The sequence below is a fragment of the Hylobates moloch genome, unplaced genomic scaffold (assembly GCF_009828535.3).
Source record: "Hylobates moloch isolate HMO894 unplaced genomic scaffold, HMol_V3 SCAFFOLD_14, whole genome shotgun sequence".
Classification (NCBI taxonomy): domain Eukaryota; kingdom Metazoa; phylum Chordata; class Mammalia; order Primates; family Hylobatidae; genus Hylobates; species Hylobates moloch.
The window spans coordinates 45,291,349-45,310,407 of record NW_026652289.1 but is presented as its reverse complement, the minus strand read 5'-3'; the positions used below and the strand labels follow the sequence as shown (position 1 = coordinate 45,310,407).

Below are 19,059 nucleotides of genomic sequence, written 5' to 3'. Positions count from 1 at the left end.
GCAGCCAAGGGGAGGAACTTGGCAAAGATTTCAACAGTCAGTGGCCTAGGGGAAATCCCAGCTGAGCCGGGGGAGACAGAAGGGTCAGTAGGATTGAATGGCATGGAGCAGTCAGGAGAGCACCAGACAGGGTCCATGGATTTCAAAATTAGGCCATGAGAAAATGTTATATTAAAAGGGCAATCAAAAGCGGAGATAGGCCAGGCGCATTGGCTCACACCTGTAATCCCAACATTTTGGGAGACCAAGGCAGGAGGATTGCTTAAGCAGGAGTTTGAGACTAGCCTGGGCAACATAGTGAGACCATTGTCTCTACAAAAATTACAAAAATTAGCCAGGCGTGGTGGTGCGTGCCTGTGATCCCATCTGCTCAGGAGGCTGAGGTGGGAGGATTGCTTGAGCCCAGAAGGTCAAGGCTGCAGTGAGCTGAGATTTCACCACTGCACTCCAACCTGGACAACAGAGCAAGACCCTGTCTCAAAAAAAAAAAAAAAAAAAAAACAGTGGAGATAGTGGAAAGAAAACTTAATGCCTTTTTAAAAATATAGTTTGGGAAGTGGCTATTAAAAGGACAGTCTATCAGCAGAAGTGACAGTCCATCACTGCAGAAAGTTAAACAGAGCTGATAGGGGAAGCCGCTGAACTTGTTGACTTCTGTTTTCTGTGTACAACTGTGGAACAAATAGGGAAGACAAACAGCTGGCTGCTAACTTTGATCACATAAATGTAAGTTAAGGAAAACTGGATCATAAAAGTGATGGATAAGGAAAAAACAGTGCTAAACCATATCTTAAAATATTTTGCTTATTTTTCTCAAAACATTATATATATATATATGTCATGTTAAAATAGTTTAATAATATTAGTTTTTTTTTTAAAAAAAGGCATTAAATTTACCACAATTTTTTAATGGGGGTAGGCATTAGGAACTGGATTGTGACGATGGCTGCACAATTTGGGGAATTTACTAAAAATCATTGAATTGTACACTTAAAACATGAATTTTCTTCCTTTCATTCTTTCTTCCAACAGGGTCTTGCTCTGTCACCCAGGCTGGGGTGCAGTGGCAAGATAATAGCTCACTGCAGCCTCAATCTTCCAAGCTAAAGTGATCCTCCCACCTTAGCGTCCGGAGTAGCTGGGACTGCAGGCACACACCACCACGCTGGACTAGTTTTTTTTTTGTTTGTTTTTTGTTTTTTAAATAGAGGTGAGGTTTCTTTTGGTTATCCAGGCTGGTCTCGAACTCCTAAGCTCAAGTGGTCCACCCAACTTGGCCTCCCAAAGTGCTTGGATAACAGGTGTCAGCCACTGTACCTGACCTGTAATATTTTTCTGTGCTTGGAAAGTCTTTTGTTGGTCATCTATGATACTTCTCTACAAAAATACAGATGTATAACTTGAGATTTAAGATTTTCTCTTATTCTCCTGGGACCATACATCTCTGAATAGTAAACTCTTTTTTTCTTTTGGATGAAGTTACCAATACAACTTCTAGTCACATGTAAGCAAAATAACATAAATATATTACAAATTTTGGTAAATAATAATAATAATAATTATTATTATTATTATCTTTGAGACGGAGTCTCACTCTGTCACCCAGGCTGGAGTACAGTGGTGTGATCTTGGCTCACTGCAACCTCCGCCTCCCAGGTTCACGCCATTCTCCTGCCTCAGCCTCCCGAGTAGCTGGGACTACAGGCACCCACCACCGCGCCCGGCTAACTTTTTGTATTTTTAGTAGAGACGGGGTTTCACCGTGTTAGCCAGGATGGTTTCGATCTCCTGACCTCGTGATCTGCCCAGCTCGGCCTCCCAAAGTGTTGGGATTACAGGCGTGAGCCACCGTGCCTGGCCAATAATTATTAAATGAAAAATAAAATGGAAATGCATCTCTTAATGAGGTAGATGGAGCTTTTCTTAAAAAGTTGACTTATGTATCCATTGATGAAAATTACATATTTTAGACTGCAACAGGAATTAGGGTCAATTGTCTTTCTGCTTTTCATTTTGTTGATGTAAGCACTGAGCAACCTTGCTCAGCTACATAATCAAATGTTGATGGAAATGAAAGTGTTTTATTATAGCAATGTCACTCACATTTTTGAACTCTTTCTGAAATGTGTGTCAAAAAGTACATAGTGATCTATCATGAAATATTATTTTTAATCATATATTAGCTGACAATTTGATTAGATCCCTCCTTCAACTTTATTGAAAGCAAAGAACTGGAAACCACTCAGCTTGAAAACAAATTTTTTCTTATGCATTCATTAATGTCATTCACCCTCCACCACTGATAGGAATACTTCAAATTGTCCTTCCATTTAGTCCCCTGGAGGTTTTTTGTTTTGTTTTGTTTTTTAATTCCCAAGCAATGAAATCTTACAGCGCAATGAAATATTCAGGACAAGTGAGAGGTATAGATTTACTTTTGTAATAAGGAGAAGAAGGACTATTGTGAAAAAAGAATCTACACGAAGCCTCAAATGCTGGCTCCTTCCCAGGCAGAGCAGCTCTGGGAAAGATTAAATATGAAGTTGAGCATCTGGGAGCTGATCCTCCTGAAGCTATCTATACCCATGTACCCCTTGGAAAGTGTTCGCATACAGATTCCATAGCCTGAAGAGTGATGGTGGAAATGCCACCCTTTGACGGAGTCTGGAGAGGGAAAGGGGAGAAAGAGAGAATAGCAGCTAGCAGAGAAAGCGGGTGGAAAGTTTATTTTTAGTCTGGACAATGAATTAGTCATCTATTGTGGCATAACAAATTATTTCAAAATTTGGCAGCTTAAAACAACAAATATTTATTCTCTTGAATGGTTTCTGAGGGTCAAGAACCTGAGATCAGTTCATCTGGGTGATTGTGGCTCAGGGTCTCTCGTGAGGCCTGGTGACCACTTTCCCTTGGTCCTCCTAATACGTCTTATGCCTGCAGCAGTACTGCCAACTTCTTCAGCTCACCTGCGAGCCAACCTTGGTTCACCTGTGTTTCCATATGTTTTTCTTGCTTGTACAGCCACTGGGGACCAGCTCTGGCCAGGACAATTCCATTTGCCATGATATAGGTTGAAATCACAACTTCTCCCGGGCACAGTGGCTCACGCCTCTAATCCCAGCACTTTGGGAGGCCGAGGTGGGTGGATCACGAAGTCAGGAGTTTGAGACCAGCCTGGCCAACATGGTGAAACCCCGTCTCTACTAAAAAATACAAAAATTAGCCGGGCGTGGTTGCGGGCGCCTGTAATCCCAGCTACTTGGGAGGCTGAGGAAAGAGAATCACTTGAAACCAGAAGGCGGAGGTTGCAGTGAGCAGAGATCGTGCCACTGCACTCCAGCCTGGGCAACAAGAGCAAAACTCCATCTCAAAAAAAAAAAAAAAAAGAAAGAAAGAAAGAAAAAGAAATCAAAACTTCTTCTATGACATTTGAACTCCCTGTGAAGTTTATCCTATGTTAGAGTTTTTTCTCTCAGTCTTAGAGTATCCTTTAGTGTCCTCTTCATAATTACTCTCCTATCATAACTCTCCTATCATATAATACTTTTTTTTTTGAGATGGAGTCTTGCTCCGTCACCTAGGCTGAGGTGAAGGAGCGCAATCTCAGCTCACTGCAACCTCCGTCTTCTGGGCTCGAGACCCTCCTGCCTCAGCCTCCTGAGTAGCTGGGATTACAGGCGTGTGCCACCATGCCTGGCTAATTTTTTTGTATTTTTGGTAGAGATGGGGTTTCACCATATTGCCCAGGCTAGTCTCAAACTCCTGAGCTCAAATGATCTGCCCACCTCAGCCTCCTAAAGTGCTGGGATTACAGGTGTGAGCCACCGTACCTGGCCTAATACTCCGTTAGAGTGAACTGTCTTCCTCTGATATAGCCATAAATGCCTATATTTAGTTCTGATAGACTTGTATATGATAATCTTCTAACCTCTGATTTATTATCCTACTAGGAAGTTGAGAATTGGAATGTTCCTTCTCAGGTTCTGGGGAAGATTTTCTTTGGGGGCGTGTTATATTGTTTCGTAGGAAATGCCATTTTGTTATACGGAAAAAAAAATCATAGCTTGAGCTCCTCCAACAAAGTGTTGTAATTAAGAAATTCTAAGGAAGCTTGTCGTGATGAATCAATTAAAAATTAATAACAATATAGCCAACTCTATGTTGTCTGCAAGATACACACGTTAGATTCAAAAATACAAATAGATTGAAACTAAAAGGATAGAAAAAGATAAATCGTGTAAACAGCAACCACAAGAAAGCTAGAGGGGCTGTACTGACACCAGAAAAAATGGATTTAAAACAAAAAAGTGTTAGTAGAGATAAAGAGGGATATGCTATCATTAGAAAAGAGCCAATCTGCCAGACACGGTGGCTCACACCTGTAATCCCAGCACTTTGGGAGGCTGAGGCGGGCGGATCACGAGGTCAGGAGATCGAGACCATCATGGCTAACACGGTGAAACCCCGTCTCTACTAAAAATACAAAAAATTAGCCAGGCATGGTGGCGGGCGCCTGTAGTCCCAGCTACTTAGGAGGCTGAGACAGGAGAATGGCGTGAACCCGGGAGGTGGAGCTTGCAGTGAGCCGAGATCATGCCACTGCACTCCAGCCTGGGCGACAGAGTGAGACTCCTTCTCAAAAAAAAAGAAAAAAAGAAAAGAGCCAATGCATTAGAAAGATAGGATAATTATATATGTATATGCACCTAACTACAGAATACCAAAATATGTCAAGCAAAAACTGACATAAATGAAGGTAGAAATGGAAACTCTAACAATAATAGTTGAAGACTTCAATACTCTGCCTTTGGTAATGGATAGAATGACTAAGCAGAAGACCAACAAGGAAATAGAAGACTTAAATAATACTATAAACCAAATGGACCTAACGGACATCTATATTAACACTCTACTCAACAATAGCAGAAGCAGAATACACATTCTTCCCAAATGCCTATGGAACGTTCTCTAAGATAGACCATGTGCTAGCCCATAAAACAAACCTCGATAAATTTAAAAGGATAGAAATAATACAAAATATGTTTTCTGGTCACAATGGAATGCAAATAGAAATCAATAATACAAAGAAAGTTGGAAAACTCACAAATATATGGAAATTAAACAACACACTTCTCAATAACCAATGGGTCAAAGAAGAAATCAAAATGGAAGTTAGAAAATACTTTGAGATGAATAGACATGAAGACAACATGAAAACTTGTGGGGTACAGCAAAAGCAGTGATTAGAGGAAAATTTATAGCTATAAATGCCCATATTTAACAAGAAGAAAGATCTCAAATCAATACATTAAAAAACTGGAAAAAGAAGAGCAAACTAAACAAAACAAGCAGAGGAAGGAAATCATAAGTATTAGAGTGGAAATTAATGAAATAGATAATAGAAAAACAATAGGGAAAATTAAAGAAATCAAAAGCAGATTATTTGAAGTAATCAGCAAAATTGACAAACCTCTAGTCAGAGGTTTGACCAACAGAAAATGAGAGAAAACTCAAATTACTAGAATCAGAAATGAAAAAGGGGGCATTACTACCAAGCATACAGAAATAAAAAAAGATTAAAAAGAAATACCATGAACAATTATTTGAATAAATTAGATAATTTAAATGAAATAGACTTTTCCTAGAAAGACACAAAGTCCCAAAACAGACCCAAGAAGAAATAGGAATATGAATTCAAAATTCCTCAGCAAAATGTTAGCAAACTGAATCTAGTCACATATGACAAAAACTTACGCCAGACACGGTGGCTTATGCCTGTAATCCCTCTTAAAAAACAACAACAAAAAAGAAAAATACTAAACATTATGACCAAGTAGGACTTATCCCAAATTTGGCAATGGATTATTAGACATGACATCAAAAGCACAAGCAGCAACAACAACAAAAAAATAGATAAACTAGACTTCATCAAAATTAAAAACTTTTGTGCTTCAGGGGACATCATCAAGAAAATAAAAGGACACCTCACAGAATAGAAGAAAAATATTTGTAATTTACATACCTGACAGTGGACTAGAATCCAGAATACACAAAGAACTCTTAGAGCTCAATAACAAAAAGGCAAATAACCCAATTTAAAAATGGGCAAAAGATTTGGAGAGGCATTTCTTCAAAGCAGGTACACAAATGGCCAATAAATACATGAAACTAACATCATTATTCATCAGGGACATGCAAATCAAAACCACAATGAGATACCATTTCATAACCACTAGGATGACTGTAATCAAACAGTCAGATAATAACAAGTACTGACAAGAATGTGGAGAAATCAGAGCTTTCCTACACTGCTGGCAGGAATGTAAAATGGTGTAGACAATTTGGAAAATAGTTTGATGGTTTTTCAGAAAGTTAAACATAAGTTACCATTTGACCCAGTGATCCCACTCTGAGGTGTTTACTCACTCCTAGGTATATACCTGCAAGAGATGAAAACATATTCACACAAAAACTTGTACAAAAATATCTTTAGCAGCCTTATTTAAAATAGCCAAAAGGTAGAAACAACCCAAATGAAATGGGAAACCACTCGAATCAACTGATGCATGGACAAACAAAATATGGCATATCCATACAACGGGATATTTTTCTGGTCCTAAAAAGGGAATGAAATACTGATACATGCTACGACATGGATGAACCTTGAAAACAGTATGCTCAGTGAGAGAAGCCAGTTACAAAAGATCATATACTATATGATTCCATTTATAGGAAATGTCCAAACAGGAAAATCAACAGAGACAGAAAGTAGATTAGTTGTTGCTTAGGATAGGGGAGATGGGGGAATGCTGGTGGTGATAGCTAAAGGGTACAGTGCTTCTTTTTGAGGTGATAAAAATGCTCTAAAATTACAGCCGGGCGCAGTGGCTCACTCCTGTAATCCCAGCACTTTGGGAGGCTGAGGTGGGCAATCCCTTGAACTCAGGAGTTCAAGACCATCCTGGGCAACATGGCGTGACCCCGTCTCTAAATAAGAATTCAAAAGTTAGCCAGGCACGGCGGCGCATGCCTGTAGTCCCAGCTACTTGGGAGGCTGAGGTGGGAGGATCACCTGAGCCTGGGAGGCAGAGGTTGCAGTGAGCCAAGATGGTGCCACTGCACTCCAGCCTGGGTGACAGAGGGAGACCATGTCTCAAAAAAATTAAAAAAATTTAAAAATACATGCTGTGAAATTGACTATGGTGATCACCGCACATATGTGTGAGTATACTAAAAACCACTGAATTGCTGGGCAAGGTGGCTCACACCTGTAATCCCAGCACTTTGGGAGGCCGAGACAGGCGGATCACAAGGTCAGGAGATCAAGACCATCCTGGCTAACATGGTGAAACCCCATCTCTACTAAAAATACAAAAAATTAGCTGGGCATGGTGGCGGGCGCCTGTAGTCCCAGCTACTCGGGAGGCTGAGGCAGGAGAATGGCGTGAACCCGGGAGGCGGAGCTTGCAGTGAGCTGAGATGGCGCCACTGCACTCCAGCCTGGGCGACAGAGCGAGACTGCATCTCAAAAAAAAAAAAACAAAAACAAAACAAACAAAAAACAAAACCACTAAATTATATACTTTTAACAGGTGAATTGTATGGTATATGAATTATACCTCAATAAAACTGTTACAAAAAAGAATTAATAAAACACAATGGGCCGGGCACGGTGGCTCACGCCTGTAATCCCAGCACTTTGGGAGTCCGAGGTGGGCAGATCACGAGGTCAGGAGATCGAGACCATCCTGGCTAACACAGTGAAACCCCGTCTCTACTAAAAATACAAAAAAAAAATTAGCTGGGCATGGTGGCGGGCGCCTATAGTCCCAGCTACTAAGGAGGCTGAGGCAGGAGAATGGCGTGAACCCGGGAGGCAGAGGTTGCAGTGAGCCGAGATCGCGCCACTGCACTCCAGCCTGGGCGACAGAGCGAGACTCCGTTTCAAACACACACACACACACACACACACGCACGCACGCACACACACACGCACGCACACACACACGCACACACAAATGGCAGCTCTGTGCCAGGAAGAAGGCATGGACTTTGGAGTCCAACCGACTGTGTTAATCTGGTTCTCCAAGAAGCAGGCAAAAGATGGAAAAGAATTTTATTAGAGGAAACACCTGTGTGAGCGATAAAATGGGGAGGCAGCTAGGAAAGGCTGGAAGAGCTGCCAGACTATGATGTAAGTCTGACCCTGGCTGAAGGAGAGCAGGAGGGAAGGTTCCAGGAAGATTCAGGCAAGTATCCTAGACTACCATGCAGTCTAAGAAAGCCTTGGTGAGGCTGTCAGGGAATCCTCCAGCCAACTCCTCTGGCCGTCAGAGAACTGTTTTTGTTTGTTTGTTTGTTGTTGTTGTTGTTGTCGTTGTTGTTTGAGACGGAGTCTCGCTCTGTTGTCCAGGCTGGAGTGCAGTGGCATAGTCACGGCTCACTGCAACCTCCGCCTCCCTGGTTCAAGCAATTCTTCTGCCTCAGCCTCCCGAATAGCTGGGATTACAGGCACCTGCCACCACGACTGGCTAATTTTTTGTGTTTTTAGTAGAGACGGGGTTTCACCACGTTGGTCAGGCTGGTCTCAAACTCCTGATCTCATGATCTGCCCACCCTGGCCTCCGAAAGTGCTGGGATTACAGGCACCCAGCCTTCTGTTTGTATTTTAAGAGACAGGGTCTTGCTATGTTGCCCAGGCTGGTCTTGAACTCCTGGGCTCAAGTGATCCTCCCACCTTAGCCTCCTGAGTAATTGGAACTAGAGGAGGGCTCAGAGGAGTTCTGTATCAACCAGAAATGGATCTGCCTTAGAATCCCTGGCTGTGCTTGTCACTGGATGGCAGATGTTTGTGGCAAGCATGCTATGCAGCAATGAACCTCAGAGGGCAACTGAAACCTCCAGTCAATTACACTCCCTGTAGTTGGATATCTGTGAAGCACAGTCTCATAGCTGCCACGCCGATTAAGGCTCAAATCCCAGTTCAACAATATACTAACTGTGTGGCCTTGCACAAGATACCCTCCCTGAGACACAGTTGACTCATCTACAAAATGGGGATGATAGCAGTGCCTGCCACATAGGGTCAATGTGAGGATAATGTATACATAAACTGCCTACCACAGAAAAGGCATACGATAAGTGTTCAAGAAGTAGTAGCTATTACTAATATTGTATTTACTACTACTATTATTGTTTTTATTATATCCTTCTAGACTTTATGTACTTCATTAAAATAGCGGACATGATATTCTACATATAATGGGTGTTGTTTATTTTGCTTAACATATTGTATGTCTTTTTCCAAGTTATCATTTGCTCTCCATAAACATTTTGAAGGCTGCTTTGTATTCGATGTAGTGTACATACCCGAGCTTACTTAGCCCTTCTCCTAATCATTAAATCTTTTCAAAAAAAAGAGTTTTTGCTACTTAAAAAAATTCTGTAGTGGGCATTTTTACATAAAATAATTTTTTCCTTGTATTTGGGATTTTTCCTCAAGGTTCCAGAAGAGGATTACTAGGTTAGAGAGAGTGTGGACAGGCTACAGAGTATGAACACATTTTTTTTTTTTTTTTTTTAGACAGAGTCTTGCTCTGTCGCCCAGGCTGGAGTACATTGGTGCAATCATGGCTCACTGCCTCAGCCTCCCAAGTAGCTGGGACTACAGGCATGCACCACCACACCTGGCAAATTCTTAAATTTTTTGTAGACATGGGGTTTCACTATATTGCCTAGGCTGGTCTCAAACTCCTGGCCTCAAGCAATCCTCCTGCCTTGCCCTCCCAAAGTGCTGGGATTACAGGCATGAGTCACCACACCTCACTGAGAGTGTGAACATTTTTAAGGTTCCTGACCCAGGTTGCCAAGCTTGCTCTTCAGAAAAATGGGGCCAGTTTACATTCCAGCCGGCAGCATATGAGAGTGCTCACTTCACAGTCCCCTTATCCAGCCGGGGGTATCACTTTTGATATTTTTAAATATTTTCTAACTGAAAAGGCAAAACAGCATCTACTTATTTGTTCTGTCACTTTTTTTTTTTTTTTTTTTTTGAGACAGGGTCTTGCTCTGTCACCCAGGCTGGAGTGCAGTGGTGTGATTTAGGCTCACTGCAACCTCCAACCCCCAAGGCTCAAGTGATACTCCCACCTCAGCTTCCCAAGTAGCTGGGACCATAGGTGCACACCACGTGGCCTGGCTTTTTTTTTTTTTTTTTTTTTGTGTGTGTGTTTTTGGTAGAGACAGGGTCTTGCCATGTTGCCTAGGATGATCTCGAACTCCTGAGCTCAAGCAATCCATCTGCTTCAGCCTCCCAAAGTACTGGGATTACAGGCATGAGCCACCACGCCAGGCCTGTTCTGTTACTTTTAAGTACAGTTTTTTTTCAAATGTTTTTGTGCAGGTGCTATCACATACAAAAGTAATTGTTTTGTGAATTGTCTGTGCACATTCATCTATTGAGATGTCACTTTTTCAATTAATTTATACAATTTAAAAATAATAGACTGGGCGCAGTGGTTCATGCCTGTAATTCCAGCACTTTGGGAGGCTGAGGTGGGTGGATCACCTGAGGTCGGGAGTTCCAACATGGTGAAAACCCATCTCTACCAAAAATACAAAAATTAGCTGGGTGTGGTGGCACTTACCTGTAATCCCAGCTACTTGGGAGGTTGAGGCACAAGAATTGCTTGCACCCTGGAGGCAGAGGCTGCAGTCAGCCGAGATCATGCCACTGCACTCCAGCCTGGGTGACAGAGTGAGACTCCATCTCAAAACTAAATTAATAATAATAATAACTGCCTGAGATGCTTCCCATTCATTGTTTTGCCTTTTAAGTTGTTTTTAATGTATAAGGGATTTTGTTGGACATACCTATTAGACATTTCTTTTGTAATTTCTTTTGTCTCTTTTTACCTTAGAAAGCCAATCCTCCCATAGAAAACAATTTTTTTTTTACAGATGGTTCAAAGTGAAACCACGACTGAACTACACAGATAATTTTTTAAAGTTTTGTATGAGTAGAGCCCAATCTAATGATCATCTACTGCAATGCCCTTTTCCAGAACTGATTTTCCTCCTCCTTTTGTGTTCCAGGGCCCAGATATTCACTATTTAGTGTCCAGGAAGGATCTTTCTTATATAAACGTGCTTCTGAGGACTTCCAGAGTTACAATGGAGGAGGAATTGGGGGAGGAACTGGGGCTGGACAGGTCGACTCCCAAGGATTTCCACTTTTACCACATGGACCTGTATGACTCTGAAGACAGACTGCAGCTCTTTCCAGAAGAGAACACTAGGATGAGGAAAGAAGTAGTCCAAGCTGAAATGGCCAATGAGTCAAGAGGAGCAGGGGATGGTAAGGCTCAAAGAGACCTTCAAGAGGAAGTGGATGAACTTGTCCACTTATACGGACTTGAAGATGATCATGAATTAGGGGATGAGTTTGTTGATGAAAACATACCCAGAACAGGGGTTTCAGAATATCCTCCTTATGTGATGAAGAGGAGAGACCCAGCCAGGGAACAGAGAGACTGGAGACTTAGTGGAGAGGCAGTGGAGGTCAAGGACCTGGGCTTCGGAGGGTGGGGGTCGGTAGGCCAGTGCCAGGACTTGCGGGAAGCCTATAGGTACACACACGGCCGTGCCAGCGAGGAGTATGAATGCTATGTCATCCCCGAGGAAGAGGATGAAGAAGAAGCTGCTGATGTCTTCTGTGTCACTTGTAAGACTCCAATAAGAGCTTTTCAGAAGGTTTTTGATGAACATAAGGAGCATGAAGTGATCCCACTCAATGAAGCACTGGAAAGTGCCAAGGTAAACAGGGTCTCCTTGGTTCTTCTCTGTCTTGATATTGCTTTGGTATCTGAAGTACATATGCAGGGAATACTCTAAAATGCCTTCTACAAGAGTGAGAGAAGATGTAACATTAATACCTTCTTTGTGATCCTCTGTTGGATAGGATGAAATTCACAAAAACATGTACAAATTGGAAAAGCAGATAATCGAGATGGAAAACTTTGCAAATCACTTGGAGGAGGTTTTCATCACTGTGGAGGTAAGAGTTTACTTGAAGTCCTCATCAGACTCACACTTCTTCCATCAATGGCTACGTCAAGCAGCTGTTTCTGGTATGAGCTAGAGAATTTGTTTTCTTAGAATGTGAGGGGTCACCACTGCCCCTCTTCCCTCCCTTCTTTCACTGACCTCCCATAGCACCTGGGCGTGGATGTCATGGAACCGATTACCTTTCAGCATTCCCTGCTGAACTATAAGCTCTTGGTGTGAAAGCTGGGTCGTCTGTCTCAATATCCCTAGTCCTACTACATGGTATGTTTCAGAGCAGGCATTTTATACGTGTTTGTTGCATGAGTAAATAAGGTAGAAATTTCCCAATCACAATCCCTCTCCTTCACTGGCTTCATTTTCTCCTAATCTCCCTTTACCCAAATCACCAATTGTATGTGATTTAGACCCTTATTCGAATTCTTTTTTTAATGTATACTGTTTTCATCATTCAACTTGACAGACCCTTGATTCTAACAAAGATGACTTCACGGTGGCATCATCCAGTGAAGTCCCTCATTTGAGCCCAGGTGGTGAAGAGGGGACATCCTTCCTTTTGCCCTTGTCTTTTTGGGTTTATTTGTTTTGGACCTCTTTTTTGGAGTAGAAGGTCTTAGTGAGAATCCCTGGGTTGCTATCTAGTGCATTGGCTGAGAAACCAGAAACAGTGGAGTGTTCCATGTTGTTTCCTTGGTTTTGGGAGTTGTTAATTTTAGGCCTTTGGGGGTACCTATAATGTTGACTATATAAAGTCAGGTGTAGACCGTCAAACATTTTTTTGTTGTTCTAAGAGGCAAAATACCCACTTCTGCCAATGATCGCTACTCAAAGGAATATTTTTAGCTCTGCATGCATTTAAAAAATAAATTTATGGCTAGGCCCGGTGGCTCATGCCTGTAATCCCGGCACTTTGGGAGGCCGAGGCGGGCGGATCACCTGAGGTTAGGAGTTTGAGACCAGCCTGGCCAACATGGTGAAACCCCATCTTTACTACTAATAAAAAATTAGCTGGGCGTGGTGGCATGTGCCTGTAGTCCCAGCTACTTGGGAGGCTGAAGCAGGAGAATTGCTGCAACCCGGGAGGTGGAGGTTGCAGTGAGCCGAGATCACGCCACTGCACTCCAGCCTGGGCAACACAGCGAGACTCCATCTCAAATAAATAAATACATTTATGTGTTGCTTTTGTCTAGTTAGCAATTTCCAGACTTTTCTGAGAGATCGGTAAAAGCTTAGAATTCTAGGATTGGAAAGGAGTTTCCATCCTTTGACAGCCCCTCTCCCTCCCAATCTTGACATGGGTAAGAATGTGAGCCTTGATCCAGATGCCAAGACAACTGAGATAGAAGGTGTGGCTCTGTAACTTCTGTCCACTAGTCATATTGGCCCCTAGAGCCACACAGAATAAGACTAATTCCTCTTTCATGGTTCAGCCTTGACAAGGCATTGCAGGATACCCATCCCGTTTTTGATAAGTGTTCTTTTCCTCAGCTGTTATCTATTTCTCATAAGATTAATAAGTTTCCATGCCTGTCACCAAACATGCCACAGTCCCCTGTGTGTGCCCTAGTAGATACATGGTACACCACTGTAATGCCAGAGCTCAACCCAACCTTCCAGATGAGGTCAACCAGGACTGAGGAGCTCAGGACTTGCCCTCTCTCTTCTCTTCATGCGGATGCTCCATTTCTATTAATGCAGCCTTGGATGGTACCAACAGGAGGATCTCACATGAATCAACAAAGCCCCAGGCCCATTTCCCATGAAGCTAGACCTTTTCCACCCCCAATCTTACAAGGGAGGAGAGCTATTGCACTAATCCCCCATGGAAGACACAGAGAAGGGGCAAACCCTTCCACTGCCAAGCATAGGGTGGTGGTAGAAGGGGGTAAGTGTACAACATCCAAGACAAAACTTCTTACATTGGCCGGGCACAGTGGCTCACGCCTGTAATTTCAGCACTTTGGGAGGCCAAGGTGGGCAGATCACTTGAGGTCAGGAGTTCGAGACCAGCCTAGCCAAGATGGTGAAACCCTATCTCTATTAAAAATACAAAAAAAATTAGTTGGGCGTGGTTGGGTGCCTGTAATCCCAGCTACTTGGGAGGCTGAGACAGGAGAATCACTTGAGCCCAGGAGACAGAGGTTGCAGTGAGCTGAAATCGCTCCACTGCACTCCAACCTGGGCGACAACATGAGGCTCCATCAAAAAAAAAAAAAAAAAAAACAAAACTTCTTACACGCTACTCTGCCAGCTTACTCTCAGATCAAAGTCCCTTCATCCTCAGTGAGGACCCTGTGGCCATCCTTTCATACTTAACACTGGGAAGTTCATCTATTGCCTTTCTCTCTCTTCCATCATTCTGAGCAAGTCCTGCGCACATAGCAGGTGTTCAGTAATTACTCCCTGAATGATTGATAAGATCCTCTTCCTTGGAAATATCCCCAACATCTGATGAGGATGACATCCATCAGAGCCTGCAGAGCTCTGGGGACAATATAAGCAATATATACTCTACTAATATTAATATTTCTCATCTACTGTGCTCCTGGATTAATATTGTCAGAACCCTCCCTCTGCCCTCCTGCATCTTCTCATCTGTAAGCAGTGCCACCAGACCACAACCCTTGTTCCTCCTTTGCCTTCATTTCTCCCCTAGTTGATATGATCCTAATTGATTTAATCTTGATATTTGTATGATCCAAGCACCAGGGAGTGAAGAGGAGCCTCACGAGATGTTAAGAGCTCAGGGGGGAATGATAGATGGGAATCTCTCAGGGAAAATATTTCCACATTAAGGTCCAATATCGGGCAGAATCATCACTGATAATCTCCCTGGTCACTTGTCATGGTGATAGAAGGTAGTTGAAACTGGAAGTGGATTGCAAAATGCTGCCAAGAGAGAAAGCAGTGCTTTTGTTTAGATTATTCCTGGAGTCTAGGCTGGAGAAGCCTATGTTCCAGCACCTCCAGCTTCCATTCCAACATCCTGACAAGAGATGAGACGACAAAGTAGAGGAACTAAAATAGTTCTGATAGGCACACATTTTCATTTCTCTAATGACTCTAATCAGGCTGGGCTCAGTGGCTCACGCCTGTAATCTCAACACTTTGGGAGGCTGAGGCAGACGGATCACTTGAGGTCAGGAGTTCAAGACCAACCTGGCCAATATGGTGAAAGCCCATCTCTACTAAAAATACAAAAAATTAGCCAGGCGTGGTGATGCACACCTGTAATCCCAGCTACTCAGGAGCCTGAAGCAGGAGAATCACTTTAACCTGGGGGGCGGAGGTTGCAATGAGCCGAGATTGCACTACTGTATTCCAGCCTGGACAACACTGTGAGACTCTGTCTCAAAAAAAAAAAAAAAAAAAGACTCTAATCAACACACTACATGCGCTGAAATGATGACTGAGATCAACTGTCTTGCAGGAGAATTTTGGAAAACAAGAACAAAACTTTGAGTCACATTACAACGAGATCTTGGAAACACTTGCTCAAAAATATGAGGAAAAAATACAAGCTCTAGGGGAGAAAAAGAAAGAGAAGCTGGAAGCCTTATATGGACAACTGGTCAGCTGTGGAGAAAACCTAGATACTTGCAAAGAACTGATGGAAACAATAGAGGAGATGTGTCACGAGGAGAAGGTGGATTTCATAAAGGTCAGTAATGAAACAAAATGAAATAATGAACATAAAGGAAAGAGATGGAATTATAAACGGAAACGACAGTTATGGCTGAGGTAAGCTAGGTTGTCCTCTTTCCTCCTGGAGGCATTGGAATTGACTTTTATGGCCAGTATCCATTTGATTCCACTGGATGATCATGATGGGGAGGCTGTGGCCCAATCTCTCTGCATGGCTTCCACATGAGTGGCCAGGCGGACTCACAGCGCAGACTCTCTCCCTCCCCCAGCGCAGAGGCAGCACCAGTCTTTGTTCCTCTGTTCTGGTCACCCAGATACCTGTCCCCTCATCCTGGAGCTAAGCTGAGCAAAAAACCGTGCTCTAAGAGTTTTTTTTGTTGTTGTTGTTTTGTTTTGTTTGAGACAGAGTCTCACTCTGTCGCCCAGGCTGGAGTGCGGTGGCGTGATCTCGGCTCACCGCCAGCTCCTCCTCCTGGGTTCATGCCATTCTCCTGCCTCAGCCTCCCTAGCAGCTGGGACTACAGGCGCCCGCCACCACACCCAGCTCATTTTTTTTTTGTATTTTTAGTAGAGACGGGGTTTCACTGTGTTAGCCAGGATGGTTTTGATCTTCTGACCTTGTGATCCGCCCACCTTGGCCTCCCAAAGTGCTGGGATTACAGGTGTGAGCCACCACGCCCGGCCAAGAGTTTTATTATTATTATTATTATTATTATTATTATTATTATTATTATTATTATTTTGAGATGAAGTCTCGCTCTGTTGCCCAGGCTGGAGTGCAGTGGCGCGATCTCGGCTCACTGCAACCTCTGCCTCCCGGGTTCAAGCAATTCTCCTGCCTCAGCCTCCTGAGTAGCTGGGATTACAGGCGCCCGCCACCACGCCCAGCTAATTTTTGTATTTTTTTTTTAGTAGAGACGGGGTTTCATCATGTTGGTCAGGCTGGTCCCGAACCTCTGACCTCGTGATCCACCCACCTCGGCCTCCCAAAGTGCTGGGATTACAGGTGTGAGCCACTGCGCCCGGCCAACAGTGCTCTAAGAGTTTTCTGGCCACCTCAGATGGCCCCTTCGAGCTCTGGGGAGAAAGTTGTCAAGGCTGAAAAGGCACCTTAAATTTCCCAGTTACAAGTGTAGCAATTAAAAACCTTACTTCACAAACTCAGACATGCAAAAAAAATCCATTTCCTAATTTTCTTGAAAACAAATTAAATCTGACCCAACCCTCTACATGGCTAGGCTGTGGGAATTTCAATCTCAGTCAGAGCCGGGGTCCCCTTTCTTCACAAGGTGCCACAGGAGTAGGGGGAAGATGTGGTGTCCAGGGCGTGGGGGAGGGGCCTTCAGCCTCCAGAGCTTCCTGGTTGCTAAATATGGCCGCCACATTGTCCAAGCATACAGTCGCCCCTCAAAGCCCAACCATGCCTCCTTTCTGCTGTGCTTGGGGTGAGGGACCAGTGAACGAAGCTGGAGAGCAATTTGGCAGGCACTACAAGAACCATCAATGCTCGTACCTCTTGAACTAGTGGGCCCACCATATGCAGAACATGGAGAAAGTGATAAACATGAAGGTGGGCTTCTCACTGTTATGTATGATGGTGAAAAATTGGAAACAACAAAATGTCCAAGAGTAGAAGAACCATCAAGTAAATGATGGCATTTCCACTCATTAACTGTTCACAATTAACTGTTATACAAGTGTTCAAGTTGATGGCCCAAAAGACCATTTACAACACGGAAAGTGCTTACATAGTGTGGGTTTTTTGTTGTTGGTTTTTCTTTTGAGACAGGGTCTCGCTCTGTTGCTTGGGCTGGAGGACAGTGGTGTGATCATAGCTCAATGCAGCCTTGAACTCCTGGGCTCAGATGATCCTCCTGCCTCAGCCTCCCAAGGAGCTGGGACCACAGGCACGTGACAAAGTTGATGGGGAAAAGCAGTACTGTGGTATGGAAGAAAATGCACAGAAATAAGGGTGGTTTTGTTATGGTATGGGATACAGCTGGGCTTTTTAACTTTTTCCTAATTTCCAAGTTTTCTTCTATGTTTATGTTATTATATATATTATATATAGTTATATCAATTATTATATAACTATCTTATATGTATAAGATGTAACAATATGTATTATTACATATATAGTTATATCTATCTATATATTTATAACAATATGTTGGTAAAAGAAATTTATTTCCAGCCAGGCACGGTGTCTCACGCCTGTAATCCTAGCACTTTGGGAGGCTGAGGTGGGCAAATCGCAAGGTCAGGAGTTGGAGACCAGCCTGGCCAATATGACAAAATGCTGTCTCTACCAAAAATACAAAAATTAGCTGGGTGTGGTGGTGCGCGCCTGTAATCTCAGCTACTTGGGAGGCTGAGGCAGGAGAATCCCTTGAACCTGGGAGGCGGAGGTTGCAGTGAGCCGAGATTGCACCATTGCACTCCAGCCTGGGTGACAGAGCAAGACTCCATTTAAAAAAAAAAAAAAAAAAAGAAAGAAAAAGAAAAAAGAAATTTATTTCCAAAATCAACTTAATATTTTCTCCTTTTCCTTTTTAGGATGCAGTGGCTATGGCTGACAGGTAATACATTTGTTCTAATATCTATTTCCTTTTTTTACTTTTTTCAACTTTAGTTATCCAAATAGACTCAGTTCCATTTGGTTATATGGTTCCAGTTTCAGCTTTTGTGTCAATCCTGATTAAATTAGCACTGGCTTTGGAATGATGGTGTGTGGTCACTAGGAGCATCTAGTATTGAATCTCAGGATCTCAGGGCTAGTAGGGAGCATGTATAGTGAGGCTCAGTCAGCAAGCCTGTGGGCAGCTCTCCTCCACAAGCCCCTCATTTCACCAGAAAGAACTGAGATCTGTGGAGTACCCCCAACATCCCCGCGCTATGCCTGGACCCAGACTTTCCAGTTGCAGAAAGGGTGCACATTTTAGAGTCAGACAGATAGCAGTTCAAATCCTGCTACCCTCATGACCTTGGGCAAATCCAATCAGTCTAGAAGCTACCTTATCTACAAATGAGGATAGCTTTGTGAGAATCAAATAAAATAAATGTCCATAAAGCAACATGAACATAGAAGTTTCATAATGTAAGGGTTAAGTGCAGGGATTTTGGCAAAGATGAAACTGGTTTCAAATTCTTTTTTTTTTTTTTTTTTTTTTTGAGACAGAGTTTTGTTCTTGTTGCCCAGGCTGGAGTGCAATGACGAGGTCTCAGCTCACTGCAACCTCTGCCTCCCAGGTTCAAGTGATTCTCCAGCCTCAGCCTCCCAAATAGCTGGGATTACAGGTGTCCCCCACCATCCTGGCTAATTTTTTTGTATTTTTAGTAGAGACGGAGTTT

The 19,059-nt window shown here is 43.0% G+C and overlaps 1 protein-coding gene and 1 long non-coding RNA gene across 2 annotated transcripts in view; one reads left to right on the top strand and one right to left on the bottom strand.

Annotated features, from left to right (window-relative positions):
* LOC116482547 (uncharacterized) overlaps positions 1-19,059 on the bottom strand; it is a 53,799-nt gene that overhangs the window by 6,696 nt on the left and 28,044 nt on the right. The window lies entirely within an intron of this gene.
* Positions 10,909-19,059, top strand: part of FSD2 (fibronectin type III and SPRY domain containing 2) — a 30,557-nt gene continuing 22,406 nt past the window's right edge. The window contains exons 1-4 of the mRNA XM_032176103.2: positions 10,909-11,814; positions 11,960-12,055; positions 15,494-15,724; positions 18,265-18,287. Coding sequence (XP_032031994.1) covers positions 11,050-11,814; positions 11,960-12,055; positions 15,494-15,724; positions 18,265-18,287 — 1,115 coding nt within the window. The 5' untranslated portion in view covers positions 10,909-11,049. The remainder of the gene's footprint in view (positions 11,815-11,959; positions 12,056-15,493; positions 15,725-18,264; positions 18,288-19,059) is intronic.